The sequence below is a fragment of the Odontesthes bonariensis genome, chromosome 14 (genome assembly GCF_027942865.1).
Source record: "Odontesthes bonariensis isolate fOdoBon6 chromosome 14, fOdoBon6.hap1, whole genome shotgun sequence".
Lineage (NCBI taxonomy): Eukaryota > Metazoa > Chordata > Actinopteri > Atheriniformes > Atherinopsidae > Odontesthes > Odontesthes bonariensis.
In genome coordinates this window covers 31,140,461-31,155,150 of record NC_134519.1, presented here as the reverse complement: position 1 = coordinate 31,155,150, position 14,690 = coordinate 31,140,461, and the positions used below count along the sequence as shown (strand labels likewise).

Below are 14,690 nucleotides of genomic sequence, written 5' to 3'. Positions count from 1 at the left end.
TGAAGACAATAGTCATAAAAACTATTTCGTATAATTTAGTGACTCATCAAAAACTCCAAAACCAGTGCTGAGAATCTTTTGGATTTTATCAGTTTCAGTTTAGATTCTAATTGATTCCTCATTTTGATTCTAAACTGGTCAAAGGACTAATGTTTAGAAAACAACATCTTTATTTCGAGAGCTCAAACTCAAAATGTTCATTTGCTTTTTTATAATGATGCGCTACTTTCATGAAGGCAGGTCTAAGGCAGTCACATGACAGAAAGATATCCGGGAATAAGTTAAACACTTATTTTCCATGTGTATCTGGTAATGTGAATTTTTCTTATTAATTCCTAAATGGAAATGAGTTTCCTTTCCCACCCCGGCTCCTGGAGGACTCAGCCACTCAGCGGCAGGATAGAATAGGGAAACACGATGTGTGTGTGATGATGAGGAGAATTTTTGTGACAGAGGAAAGTGAGAAAAAAAATGTTCAAAACTGCGTGAAAAATTCACAATATATAGCAGTTGCTTGAACCACTATAACATTTTTGAGGTTTGAGTCGTTTTAGAATTTAGATGATGAAAATGCAGGTTTCCATGGCTCCTTTATTAGCTGTTAGCTTTCCCTCTTTGTTGGAATTCTTCCCTGATTCAGAATAAATGATTAAATGAATAGATAGAAAACATCAAATTCCCCTTTAAATTTAGACTGAAACTTATTAAAAGCTACTAAGAGGTGGTTAAACCAACATCACAGATATTCTCTGTGGTCTGGATGTCTTGCCTCCACATAATGTGGATCCAGCATTTTGACATGTCTGTTGCAAGGGGCCCATCGTCTCATAATCCATTCATTTGCATAACAACCTGTCATAGAAACTGATTGCCATACAAATAATGACCAGCCCCTGTGTAGAAGAAGATGCTGAATGAGTGCGCAATTGACTGTTTCCCGATCATGGACTCAGAAGCAGCTTGCTCTGTCTGTGTAGCTGTTGAATGCTCCCTGGGAGCAGGAACAGGGTCTGCTTGTCTCTGAAAATAGCACGGGGGGAACACGAGAGTGCGGCTCGCCTGGTGCTGGAAAAACACAGGTTGTGTTTGTGCCGGCGAGCACAGATTGCAACATTGACCGACTGTTGCCACCTCTCAGAAGTGATCTCAGAGCTGTCTGACTGTGTCTGAGGAGCAGTTTTGACCTGAGAGAAACTCCACATGCCAAGAAGAACAAACGCACTAAATTATTCTGTTAACAAGGTGAAGTGACTTTTATCCTTTTGTCTTGAAGGGAGTAAATTACATTACTGAAGCAATTGTTTTTTTGTCTGACAGTTTGGGGTGATTATGTAAGAGATTTTAGATTATAAATAACCTTCCCTTCTATTTTGGACATTAACACCATATTGTTCAGTATTAATTCTACAGTTTCAGTGTTTTGTGACAGTGATTCTGAACAATCTCATCTAATTATTTCTATTCTATCTCCACATAAGCACTGCTGGACTAATGGGGGATCTCAGGCAGACAATCGGGGTCATGTCACAGACAATATGTCCAAGCTCAACGGCTGCATCTGAGGAGGACTTAAAGGCTCCGAATGGTGGGAAAGAGGAGAAAATGCAGATGAAGAGGGAGATTTCTCTCATCAATGGAATCTGCCTCATAGTGGGCAATATGATAGGTTCAGGGATTTTTGTCTCACCAAAGGGTGTTCTGATGTACAGCGCCTCTTATGGGCTGTCACTGCTGATTTGGGCTATTGGAGGCATCTTCTCAGTGTTTGGAGCTCTGTGCTATGCCGAGCTCGGCACCACCATCACCAAATCTGGAGCCAGCTACGCCTACATTCTGGAGTCGTTTGGTGGCTTCCTGGCTTTCATTCGTCTGTGGACGTCCATCCTGCTGATCGAGCCGGCCAGTCAGGCAGTGATTTCACTGACCTTCGCCAACTACTTGGTGGAGTCTTTCTACCCCACCTGCCAGCCCCCATATGACAGTGTCCGACTCATTGCTGCAGCCTGTATTTGTAAGAAACTCTCCTGTGTGTGGAATGTGTGTGAAATAGATTACAAAGCCGCCAGCTCTGTAATCTATTTTTATGTATCCTTTATGGATTTACTCTTGAAATTAAGATTAAAATCTGGGTTGTTTGTTTTAAATCCGAAAGTTCTAAATGTGCTTTCATTGCAACAAAACATTCAAAACTGGGCTGTTGCTGCTTGTTGCAGACAAATAGAGGCATGAAAGCTTTTATTTACTAATTCTTAGTGTCAGAAAATTTCACTCTGGCCCAAGTTTTCCTTTTCGTCTTGGCTTTTTGTGAAAAAGTACCTCTTCAGGGGTAAAAAAAAAGAAAAAAAAAAAAAAGCTGAAACATGTAATAAAATTAGAATTATGTCATCCTTTCATGGAACGTAAAACCTTTTTATGGCCACCATTTATTTGGCATCAATTCTTTGATTCCACTCCATTGTATCATAGGGTCCATTCTTGCACGACATTGAAACTGTCTTCGGCAAAACGATGCACGTAAGTGATCTAATGTTACAGCCTCTAATTTTGCCTTCTGATATCAGCTTCTTACTCAGTATCTGAGCTTTATTAGGTTCACATAAAACATGTTCAACTTGTAAAACATGGTGTGCCTTTCAGTGTGAAGCAGTCATAGAAAATTTCCAGGAGTTTAAAACAAGTGCAGTTAAACAAGCTTTGCTGCTGCAGATTCAGGAGGATTCATGACAAAATGGCATTAATATAAATGGCATATTCATACATTGTCCATTCATTGAACTGTAGGTGGAACCAACATAGGCACCTGTCCTGTAAAATACAGTGGTACTGTGCAAAAGTCCTGAGCCATCTCTAGTTTGTTTATTTATTGCAAGGAAAATGTGAACTAAGTGCAGTGATTTATTCAAGCTGATCGAAATACTGAAAATAAGACAAATACAGTGTTTATAAAATTTTAATGACTTTGAAAGTCAATATTTGATGTGATCACCTTTATTTTTCATCACAGACATCTTTGACCAGCTTCCTTGTAATTTCCTTAAGTAGTCTAAGGACATTCCAGAGCTCTTCTTTGGATGTTGGCTGCTTTTTGTTTTGTTCTCTGTAAAGATAATCCCACACTGCTTCAATAATGTTGAGGTCTGGGCTCTGGGGAAGATTCATCCCTCAATAAAACCTGTTGCCACTGATTTTCAGTCCACTTCTTGTGTCATTTGGCACAGCTCAGCCTTTTCTCCCTGTTTCCCTTCCTTAAGAATGGCTTCTTGACAGCCACCCATCCATGGAGACCATTTCTGATGAGGCTTCAGTGAACAGTAGACGGATCAACTGAAGGTCCAGATGCATCTCTTAGGTCCTGTGTCAGGTCTCTGCTGATTTTTATTTTTTTTTTAGTTTCTTAAACCCCTGAAAGACCTGCAGAAAGTCTGGAGAACTATTGCTCAAGACCACTTGAAAAAAAGATGAAAAAGGTATGTCTCCTTGGAAGCAAAATAGAAAGACATGAGGGACGGCTCAAGACTTTTGCACGTTACTTCAACACTGTGGTTCATAGCTTGTCTGTGTGCAGTGAAGATTAAAGCAAGCAGAAGTGCTATTTAGGTGAGAGGGAAGCAGTGATTTTGTCACTGTGGCCCAGGAGTGACAGAGAAAGAGAAAGTGAAAGAGAAAGACTGCTTTACACACAAAGCAATTAATATAGTTTACAGAAGCAGCTCGAAAAGCTGTGTTTGAATAAGTTAACATCTTTATTATTGTCTTCCTCCTTCCGCCTTGTATTGCATGTTCATGCACACACACACACACACGCTAGCAGTTGCTGTGTTGTCCTGTGGTTTGAGGTCATCCATATCCACAGTTGTGTTGTATGTAATTGCTACTACTTGTGCTTTTTTTTGTTTGTGTGTTTGTTTTTTGTGTTTGTTCTCTGCTTGTCTGCTTACAGGTGCTCCTGGTGGCTCTAAGGCTGGATTCCCCACAGAGGCCGTGGATTGTCTTCTGTTTTGTTTTTACAGGTGTAGCAGCTGCTTGTCTGGTTTTTCATTGTTTTCTCTGATTGTTTCTTCCTATTTCTGTTCCGTTTTTTTTTTCTTTGCTCTCCCTTTTTCCATGTCCCCCAGTTGATGGGCATCAAGGGGCGCTTTACATTCATAAAGCTTCCCTTGGCAAAGCAAATGTGTTCGGCATAAATGGCATTCAGATTATGATTCTGCTGCCATAATGCTGGACAGGACAAGGGGTTAAAATTTTTTTTAAAAATGATCGTCTTCCTCCTCTGTTTTTTCCAGGTGTGCTCATCTTCATTAACTGTGCTTATGTGAAGTGGGGGACTCTGGTTCAGGACATCTTCACCTACGCAAAACTCATGGCACTCTTCCTCATAATCATTATCGGAATCCTGAAAATAGCTACCAGTAAGTGAAAAAAAAAAGAAGAAAGAATCGGTCTAAGAAAGCAAACTTCACCTGCCTTAAACTCTGACTTCTCTTTGTGTAGGAGAAACAAATAGTTTTGAGAGTCCATTTGAGGGCTCCTCCACAGATCCGGGAGCCATAGCGTTGGCTCTCTACTCAGCTCTCTTCTCCTACTCTGGCTGGGACACGCTCAACTTTGTCACTGAGGAGATTCAGAATCCTGAGAGGTGATCCACGCAGACATGTTGTATGAACAGAAACACTCACTAAGAGACATGTGCACCACATTTTTTTCTTAATATTGCGTCATTTTTCCTTTTTGCCGGGAAATTTGCTCACAGCAGTACTGTTGATATTTGACAATAGTACTGATAATGCAAAGTTAAACATGCCTGACATGCCTCAGAGCAGATTAAATAATGCCATTAAGGTGAGTCAACATTTCTTTTCAGCACTTAAACTTCTTTAAAAACTCATGACGTACCTAATGTATACTCTTAATAAAGTTTATTGAACGCCGCTATGACATATATTTTTATATCAACATGAAGTCAATTGGTTCTGTACATGTGAAATTAGAATAAATTCTCTTTGTGTCTAGCCTCACCACAGAAAACAACAGACTACACATCCACCACCAATCAGCGAGAGTGGATTAACATTTTAAATATTTAGTAGATAAAGAGCTCATGAACTTTCATGAGAAATTGCAGAGGACCGAAGCAGAGCTTAAAAAAAACTTGAATTTTAAAGCTATGAGTCCATTCACCTCCAAAAAAAACCCATTTGTCTTTTCATAGGTCTACCCATAGGTCTACATGCTGTCTCTTGTGTCAAAATGGTGACTAGCAGTGTAACAGTGGCGTATTACAATAGAGACAAACTAATCGTCCAAAAAAGGACCTTCTATAGTCTTTTCCTGAGCACTTTTTCTTGACATCGTTGGAAAAAGAAGTTAAAGAAAGTTGGTAATAGAAATTCTTACCGACTTTATATAAGATGACCACACTGCAACAAGAATCCAACCCCTCTGACATCCAGCTTTGATGTGAACTTACACCAATGAGACTGAAATAAACACATTAAGTATTTCACCTAATACATTCTTTTCAAATTGTTTTCCATCACTATAAAAAGGTCTAATAAACATTTTTACTTCATAGGTGTCACAGGCTGCTCTCACTCACCCTCCTGCTTGTTACATAAATCACAGTATAACCGTTTAAAAGTAATGGAACATTGCTTTGAAAGTGTCAGTTTCAAGGCATTGTGGGACCTATTCATCCTCTTTCCTTTCATAACGAATGCTCCAATGGTCCCAATGCTAAAAGAGCATCAAAGCTTTTTTCCTTTGCATTTCAAGAATTCAAAAAGCTTTTGTCATAGGTGCCAATTTGGTACTTCAAAGTCATTTCACTCCATCCTAAACAAAAAAAAAGCTTTCAAACAGATCCAAACAATGTGTTTTAGTGTATTTTGGTGTTAACCTTAACTGAGTAATGTTATTGACGAAACCCGACCAGGAAGAGCAATGTTTCGAACAAGTGTTGTTCTGTCATTAACCAATAAGAGAGAGATAGATGCAGTAGTTATGGGGACCTACCGATTAGAGGACTTACTGGGAATTATACTTATCATGGAGACATAGACATTAGTAATCATCAATATTTACGGAACTTTATTGATGATAAAGAAAAAGAAAAAGTCAGTATTGTGTTCCCACATTGTCTCCCCTGACCCCACATGGCCAAAATGTAAATTAGTGCTGATTTAAAAAGGCATTTCATATATGTTTTACATGTCATGTAGCACAGCTGCGCACACCGTTCTGGTGGATTTATAGCTGTATTTTTAACATTTGTGTCTGCTGTTGTAGGAATCTACCACTGGCCATTGCTGTCTCTATGCCCATTGTGACCATCATCTATCTGCTGACCAACGTGGCGTACTATGTGGTTCTAGACATGCCCTCCTTGCTGGCCAGTGATGCTGTAGCTGTGGTAAGAAAACATCACGACCATCTGCAGTTAAATATAGCTCTGTTCTAGCTAGGGATGGTTGACCCAAGCTATTTAACCCCCTGAGATGAAAACAGGTCTCCTAAAATTAAAGCAATACTCTTTGCATGTTACTGTAGTAACCCTTGCAAATATGACCCTGCAGACATTTGGAAATGCAGTGCTGGGTCCATTTAAATGGATCATCCCTGTTTCAGTGGCCATGTCCTGCTACGGAGGACTCAATGCTTCCATCATCGCTGCATCACGGTACTAAGAAAACTAAGCAGGTGCTCACTTTGTGATTAAAGAGATTTCCCAGTAACCTTCCTCTTTATCCTTTATGCAGGCTGTTTTTTGTTGGAGCCAGGGAGGGCCACCTCCCCAACAGTCTAAGTCTGATCCACATGAAGCGATACACGCCCATACCCGCTCTGGTGTTCAATGTGAGAAACTCATCAAACCAAGCATGTTCCAACATACAAACAGCAGGTTATCACACACATGCTCATCCAGGACAAAAGCAACACCTCTTTCATTGTGCTGTGTGGTTGCAGGGGCTGATGGGCCTGATCTTCCTGTGCGTGGAGGACGTGTTTCAGCTCATCAACTATTTCAGCTTCAGTTACTGGTTCTATGTTGGTCTCTCTGTGGCTGGCCTTATCTACCTGCGCATCACTCAGCCAGACAGACACCGGCCTGTCAAGGTGAAGTTATTTTCATTGTTCAGATTCACACATTTATTTTTTATACCGTACACTGCATCCATATGGTGCTGCAACTCATGGGGATGTATGAGTGACTTTCAGGAAGTGAAACTCACGTACACTATATTGCCAAAAGTATTCGCTCATCAGCCTTTACACGCATATGAACTCAAGTGACATCCCATTCTTAATCCATTGGGTTTAATATGACGTCGGCCCACCCTTTGCAGCTACAACAGCTTCAACTCTTCTGGACAAGTTTTCCACAAGATTTAGGAGTGTTTATGGGAATTTTTGACCATTCTTCAAGAAGCTCATTTGTGAGGTCAGACACTGATGTTGGATGAGAAGGCCTGGCTCACAGTCTCTGCTCTAATTCATCCCAAAGATGTTATATCGGGTTGAGGTCAGGACTCTGTGCAGGCCAGTCAAGTTCTTCCACACCAAACTCGCTCATCCATGTCTTTATTCAATTCAATTCATTTTTATTTATATAGCGCCAAACACAACAAATGTCATCTCAAGGCACTTAGATAGTAAGTCCAATTCAAGCCAATTGGAATTCAATTAATTAATAATAATCATAATTCATAAAATAATCCAATTCATTCATATAGAGCCAATTCAAAAACAGTTTCCTAGCTAAGAAAACCAACAGATTGCACTGAAAACTTTTTGTTTTTCGGTCCAATCTCCCGGCCTGAGCGGCGTGCCTGAGGCGACTGTGGAGAGAAACGACTCCCTTTTAACAGGAAGAAACCTCTGGCAGAACCAGACTCAGGAAGGGTGGCCATCCGCCTCGACCAGCTGGGGTTTGAGAAGACAGAAAAGGGGGGGGGGGGAGAGAGGGGGGCAGGGGGCCACCGCGACGGCGGCACTGTAACACCATTCAAAGGATATCTGTTGGAACAGGGAAACACGAGTTAATGACCATAATAATATCACATATACATAAAGAGAGTAAAGTGAGGAAAGGTGTGTCAGATGAGGCCCCCCAGCAGTCTAGGCCTATAGCAGCTTAACTATGGGATGTTTCAGGATCACCTGAGCCATCCCTAACTATAAGCTTTATCAAAAAGGAAAGTTTTAAGCCTGGTCTTAAAAGTGGAAAGGGTGTCTGCTTCCCGGACATTTACTGGCAGCTTATTCCACAATAGAGGGGCCTGATAACTGAAGGCTCTGCCTCCCATTCTACTTTTAGAAACTCTGGGAACCTCAAGTAAATCTGCAGTTTGGGAACGAAGTGCTCTGTTAGGAAAATATCTTACAATGAGATCTTTAAGATATGATGGAGCTCGGTCATTAAGAGCTTTATATGTAAGGAGAAGAATCTTAAATTCTATTCTGAATTTAACAGGGAGCCAATGAAGAGAAGCTAAAACTGGAGAAATATGATCTCTCCTGTTAGTTCTCGTCAAAACTCTGGCTGCAGCATTTTGGATCAACTGAAGGCTTTTCAGAGAATATGTGGGACAGCCCAATAATAAAGAATTACAGTAGTCCAATCTTGAAGTAACAAATGTATGAATTAGTTTTTCTGCATCACTCTGAGACAGGATGTTCCTGATTTTAACAATATTACGAAGGTGAAAGAAGGCAGTCCTAGAAACCTGTTTTATATGCGAGTCAAATGATAAGTTCTGGTCAAAAATAACTCCAAGGTTCCTCACTGTAGAACTAGAAGCCAAGGAAATACCATCTAGAGTAACTATATAGCTAGAAAATTTCTCCCTGAAACGCTCAGGTCCAAAGATAACGACTTCAGTTTTGTCTAAATTTAGCAGCAGACAGTTCTGAGTCATCCAGGTCTTTATGTCTTTAAGACATGCTTGTAGTCTGACCAACCTATTGGTTTCATCTGGTTTTATAGATAAGTACAGCTGAGTATCATCAGCATAGCAATGGAAATTTATGCCATGTTGTCTAATAATGTTACCTAATGGAAGCATGTATAAAGTAAAAAGAATCGGTCCAAGCACAGAACCCTGGGGAACTCCATGACTTACTCTGGTGTGTGAGGAAGATTCTTCATTTACAAGAACAAACTGAAATCTATCAGATAAATATGATTTAAACCAGCCTAATGCAGTTCCTTTAATCCCAATAACATGTGCAAGTCTGTGTAATAAGATACTGTGATCGACCGTATCAAATGCAGCACTGAGATCCAACAGGACAAGCACAGACACAAGTCCGCTATCAGAGGCTAAGAGGAGACCATTGGTAACTTTCAGCAGTGCAGTTTCTGTGCTATGATGCACTCTGAATCCTGACTGAAACTCTTCAAACAGATTATTTCTGTGTAAATGATCACAAAGCTGAGCTGCAACTATTTTTTCAAGAACTTTAGACATAAAAGGGAGATTGGATATAGGTCTATAATGAGCCAACACTTCTGAATCAAGAGTAGGTTTTTTAAGTAAAGGTTTAATGGACCTTGCTTTGTGCACTGCTGCGCAGTCATGTTAGAACAGGAAGGGGAACATCCCCAAACTGTTTCCACAAAGTTGAGAGCATGAAATTGGACAATTTCCAACTAATTTAAAAAAAGGCAAGCTTGTGTTCAAGAATAACAAACAAGGTTACAGTAAAAATAACTTATATCAGCAAATTTGCATCGCTGTATTGTCAGTTATACATTATCCTCTACCGGATGATCAGACATAACATTTAATAAAATGCAAGAGGGAAAGACCAAGAAGTGTTTTCATCGTATAGAAATACAAATTAAACTAAATGATACAATTCGGGACATCCTTGAGTGCAAACATGCAAATGTGCTGCATAGGACAAAGGATCCAAAAGTATTCATCATTCATGGTGTGTTGTTTCCTTTTGTTTAATTCATTTTCATTTAAGTTGATTAGTTTCTGGACTCAACGTAATGGGATAATTACACCTGGTGTGAAAGTGCCTCGGAGTCAGCTATAACACTAAACTAGCAGCACTCTGAATAATAAGGAACTCTCCAAAAAGGTTAGGAACAAAGTTGCAGAGAAGCACAGATTAGGGTTGGCTAATAAAAACACTGAAAACTGAACATGCAATGAAGCACCAATAATCCATTATCACAAAACAGAAAGAATAAGGCATCACAACGAGCCTGCTAAGACTGCGAAAACTCAAACAAGACGGTCATTAATCAGAGTGTGTTTGCCTATAAGATCACTGTCAACTGTACGCCCCACAAAGATAAGCTTTGTTGAAAAGTAAAACAGAGCTTAAAGAAAGAAAAAAACAAAGCGTGTTTTAAAGGATAAGACCGTTTTTTTGACATTGGGCCCTTGATTTCACATTATAACATGATGTTCTACTCACCCCTGCTTGTTGTTGGTCATTTGGAGCTGTTCCGAAGATATTCGCGAGGCGTCTGGCTGCTCTCTTGAGATATTCGGCCATGAAACGGTTTCCTATGGGCAAGCTTATACAGGCACAAACTATGCTGTTTATAATTTATTAATTACTGTACACTAGCACTGATAACGTGGAGGTGCGTCGCTTACTTAAAAAAATCCGGGTTACTGTAATTTTGATTTTTTTTTGTCCTAAAGTGGGTGTTACTGACGTCCTCGTGGTGCTACTGCCACAGACAGCCCACAGACCTGCTGCCTATTTATTCATTCGGCTAAAATTCAAAATTAGTAACCCGGATTTTTTTAAGTAAGCGACGCACCTCCACGTTATCAGTGCTAGTGTACAGTAATTAATAAATTATAAACAGCATAGTTTGTGCCTGTATAAACTTGCCCATAGGAAACCGTTTCATGGCCGAATATCTCAAGAGAGCAGCCAGACGCCTCGCGAATATCTTCGGAACAGCTCCAAATTACCAACAACAAGCAGGGGTGAGTAGAACATCATGTTATAATGTGAAATCAAGGGCCCAATGTCAAAAAAACGGTCTTATCCTTTAAGACTAAAGCAAAATGATCTGGCCAGTAAAACAAAACACTACACGCACAACAAACCTGATACCTCTCATAACCACAAATACACAAATCCCTGCAGTGAAGCAAGGTGGTGGCAGCATCATGCTGCGGAGCCGAGAAATTGGTCAGAATTAAGGGAATGATGAGTGCCGCTTAATTCATGTTAAATCTTGAGGAAAACCTGTTTCATTGATTCAGATAATTGAGTATAGGACAGTGGTTCACCTGTCAGCATGACAAGGACCCGGAGAGCAACACTTGAATGGTTTAAGGGATAACACTTAAACATTTTGAAATGGTCACAAGGTCAAAGCCTTGACCTCAATCTGATGGAGAATCTGTGGAATGGCTTTAAAGATGGCTGTACAAGGAACACTTCTGCTTTGAGGAATGGGCAAAAATCTCAGTGGCTATATTTCCCAGACTTACAAAAGTGCATCTCAAGAGATTTGCAGCTTCAATGGCAGATTTTTTCTTGTCTGTGGTAGCTATGCTCTGTTGATCTAATTATAACTAACCCCATATTTTTCTATTTGCTGATACACTGAGCTCACACAGTCAGTGAGCTGAATATCAACCCATTCTGATGTTAGGCCGATTATCTTAAATATGAAGTTTGATGGATTCATATATTCTGATTATGAACATAACTTTCTGTAACAGCTTATGCAAGTTCAAGTAGTGGCTTCAACCAATGGCGCCCCGTTTTTTTGTTAGGACACACAAAGATACTCAAGGCTACCATCTGAATGTGTGTGTTCTTGTCTCCACAGCTGACCCTGTTCTTCCCTTTCATCTACTGTCTGTGCAGCCTGTTCTTAGTCATCGTCCCTCTGTACGCAGACACCATCAATTCTCTCATAGGAATTGGCATTGCACTGTCTGGGGTGCCAGTTTATTATGTGGCCATTTACCTGCCTGAGGAGAGGAGGCCTCGATTCATAAGCAAACTAAACAGTAAGATTTAGACTCAAATGTGCATGAAAGAACATTTCATACATCTTTTAGTGGTAATCAGTTAAATTCTGACCTGTTCTGGCCTGGCTCTTTCAAAGTTGTAAAGAGGAAGAGACTAAAGGAAGGCACATCTTACTTGATTAAAGTTTAAAATTTTGACTAACACTAACTAAATAAGAATCATCTTCAACCTCTCCACTCTCCCCATCTTTCCTCATCACTCTCTTCTACCCCTTTTCTTTCTCAAGCCTTCGTCACCAGATACACCCAGATATTGTTCTACTGCTGCCTGACGGAGTTTGACACTGAGACAGAAGCTCAAGCAGGAGGTAAAACACAGTGAGCTGCAGACAAACTCTTTGTCCATCCGTCTGCTTCTGAGAGCTGGAGTAGAGAGCGCTGCATGGACAGAGCAGTGAGGCACAGGTTCACCATGTCTGTGCGGATGACTTATGCCAGGTCAAGTTTTAAAAAAGGCACAACAATGCAAATGACTCACTACGGAGGGACACTCGCATGAGAAACTGTTGCTGTCCTCTGTAAATGCAGGACAGAAGGTTTGAGGATTTGATTGAAACTTTTAAAACAAAAATGTAGTTGAAACAAACATCGTATTGTTTGGATGTAAGTTGGTCATTTTCAGTCGTTTGAAAAACACTCTACAGAATGCCAAGAATTCAGACAAATGATCATGTCTTCAGCTTCAGCAGGCGTGACTGATGTTAGAATACATCTAAGGAACTTTTTTGATTACTTATAAATTACTTACAAATATTTGTCCAAATGTCAAACACCATAAAACTTTGTTGTTTTTAGTGTTGTTCTTCAGTGTTCAGTTGCATTTTATTTTTCCTAAATATGACTTCATGGTAACACTGAGTTTACCTCAGTATCTGTACAATCTCATCAAGCTTGCCAACAAGGATGATGCTGTCTTTGCACTGCACTTTAAGCAGAACATTTCCACAGTCTGTTTGGGAACTCCCTCACTGGTTCATTCTCTTGCATCTTCGTCTTTCATGGCTGTCAGAGCAGTTCAACAAACACCAACCTGCTCCACCTGCAGGAGACGAAAAGCAGCATGACTGCAGAACGAACCTGCTGCCGCTCTAACATTTCCTGCCTGCAGATGGCGCTGGTTTATCTCCCTCTGTAGCATGTAGATCAAATGTTAGTGAACCACGTGTTGTGCATTTCATGACTTTGTATCATTTATTTTATTTACTGGAGACCCCTCAAACATTGGAATCAGAGCATGTGAATGATAACAATAACTCAAAGTACAAAATACAAGTTATCTTTATTTTATTACTTTTTACACAGACTGAAATGCTTCTGAATATCAAAGGGCTACCTTAAATTTTGGCCTTTTCATCAATGTCATCAATGTGTCCTTCGTGTTTTCTTTTCTTTTTAAAAGTCTTTTTTCATATCTATCATATGAAACATATGAAATGTAACTTGCTGAGAAACTTTTCTACATGAAGACAAAATGTAGTTTTTCTCAAATTAAGTCGAATCTGCTATGAACAGACTTTGTTTATTTTATTATTTTTGTATTTAAACCATGCTTAAGAGCAGTGATTTCAAAAGCACTTACATGAGGTGATATTTGGCAAAGAAGGTGATACTATGTGTCCAAACTTTGGAAATAATATTTTACTCACTATAGGGCAGAAACTGCTGCACACAACTGTATTCTCTCTTAGAATTGATTGTAGTTGATAGAATTAAAATAAAAGCCAGTTTTGTTAAAGCTCTCTTGCAGCAGTTTTGTCTGAACTAACGGTGTGTTAGTAAACCATCACCATGTCTTTATTGTGCTTCGCTTTGTGTCCGAATTGTTCACGATGTTTATCAATGAACTATGAATGCTCCTGAGGATCAATCGCTAAAAGATTTATTTCAGTTTTATTTCATCGTAATTATGCAAAACAAAGTTTTTTAATGCCTCCGAACTGGTGTAATATTTATTTGAGCTGAATTTCATCATGTTTTCATTTAGGTACAAAGCATGTTTAAACATTGTCACAAAGAATAAATCACAAAAAACACTTCTAACGAAGAATTCAGTAAGTCACCAGAGGAGACTCCTCTCAGGACAGGCTGCAGTTAACAGTTTCAAACCCAGGACAGATCCACTTGTTGCTGAACTGTCTGTATCCCTCGGCATCAACCAGCTCACTGCCTGAAACACAGATTTGATTGCAGAGTACAATCAAGAAAATGAAGACAGAAACCAAACTTCTTTCAAATTACTTTCTGATCAGAGATCATTTACCATCCATCAGGTTCTGCAGGCTGCAGAAGTTTGTGCTGTTGTCAGCTGGATCTTTGGAGAACTCAGACACTGCATCACCCTGTTCAGTGAAAACATGTTTTTTAATGAAGCACCGAGATGGACATAGTTTGTCAGAAAGGAATGTCTGTGAGAACGGTCGCGGTTCTGATTTTCCGCTTTAATTTTCCTTGAAGCGGACAGAAAAGTGAAAATCTTCTCTGTAAAATAACATCAGACACACATATTTTCTGTCTGTTTCTGACACTCAAAGCACACATTTCTCATTATCACCTCATGTTCATGGTTATTTTCACAAATATCTTTCAAATCTATTCTGACATATTTTTCAATGTATTTTAGGAGCTAAATTAAAATGAATATGAACATTTTAATTATTAAGGTAAAAGTTG

At 39.6% G+C, this 14,690-nt stretch overlaps 1 protein-coding gene across 1 annotated transcript; it reads left to right on the top strand.

Moving 5' to 3' along the window:
- The first annotated feature begins 1,042 nt into the window (after positions 1-1,042).
- LOC142399385 (Y+L amino acid transporter 2) lies at positions 1,043-14,397 on the top strand. Its single transcript, XM_075484008.1, has 10 exons — positions 1,043-1,242; positions 1,479-2,011; positions 4,284-4,409; positions 4,492-4,636; positions 6,286-6,409; positions 6,573-6,676; positions 6,756-6,852; positions 6,964-7,113; positions 11,816-11,999; positions 12,248-14,397. Exons 2-10 carry the CDS (start codon positions 1,492-1,494, stop codon positions 12,340-12,342), a joined length of 1,545 nt encoding a protein of 514 aa, XP_075340123.1. The 5' UTR covers positions 1,043-1,242; positions 1,479-1,491; the 3' UTR covers positions 12,343-14,397.
- The last annotated feature ends 293 nt before the right edge of the window (positions 14,398-14,690 follow it).

Coding starts and splice junctions, on each gene's coding strand:
- LOC142399385 (XM_075484008.1), top strand. CDS start 1,492: ATGGGGGATCTCAGGCAGACAATCGGGGTCATGTCACAGACAATATGT. Junction 4,637..6,285: donor GAGATTCAGAATCCTGAGAG/GTGATCCACGCA, acceptor CTGCTGTTGTAG/GAATCTACCACTGGCCATTG. Junction 6,677..6,755: donor TCCATCATCGCTGCATCACG/GTACTAAGAAAA, acceptor TCCTTTATGCAG/GCTGTTTTTTGTTGGAGCCA.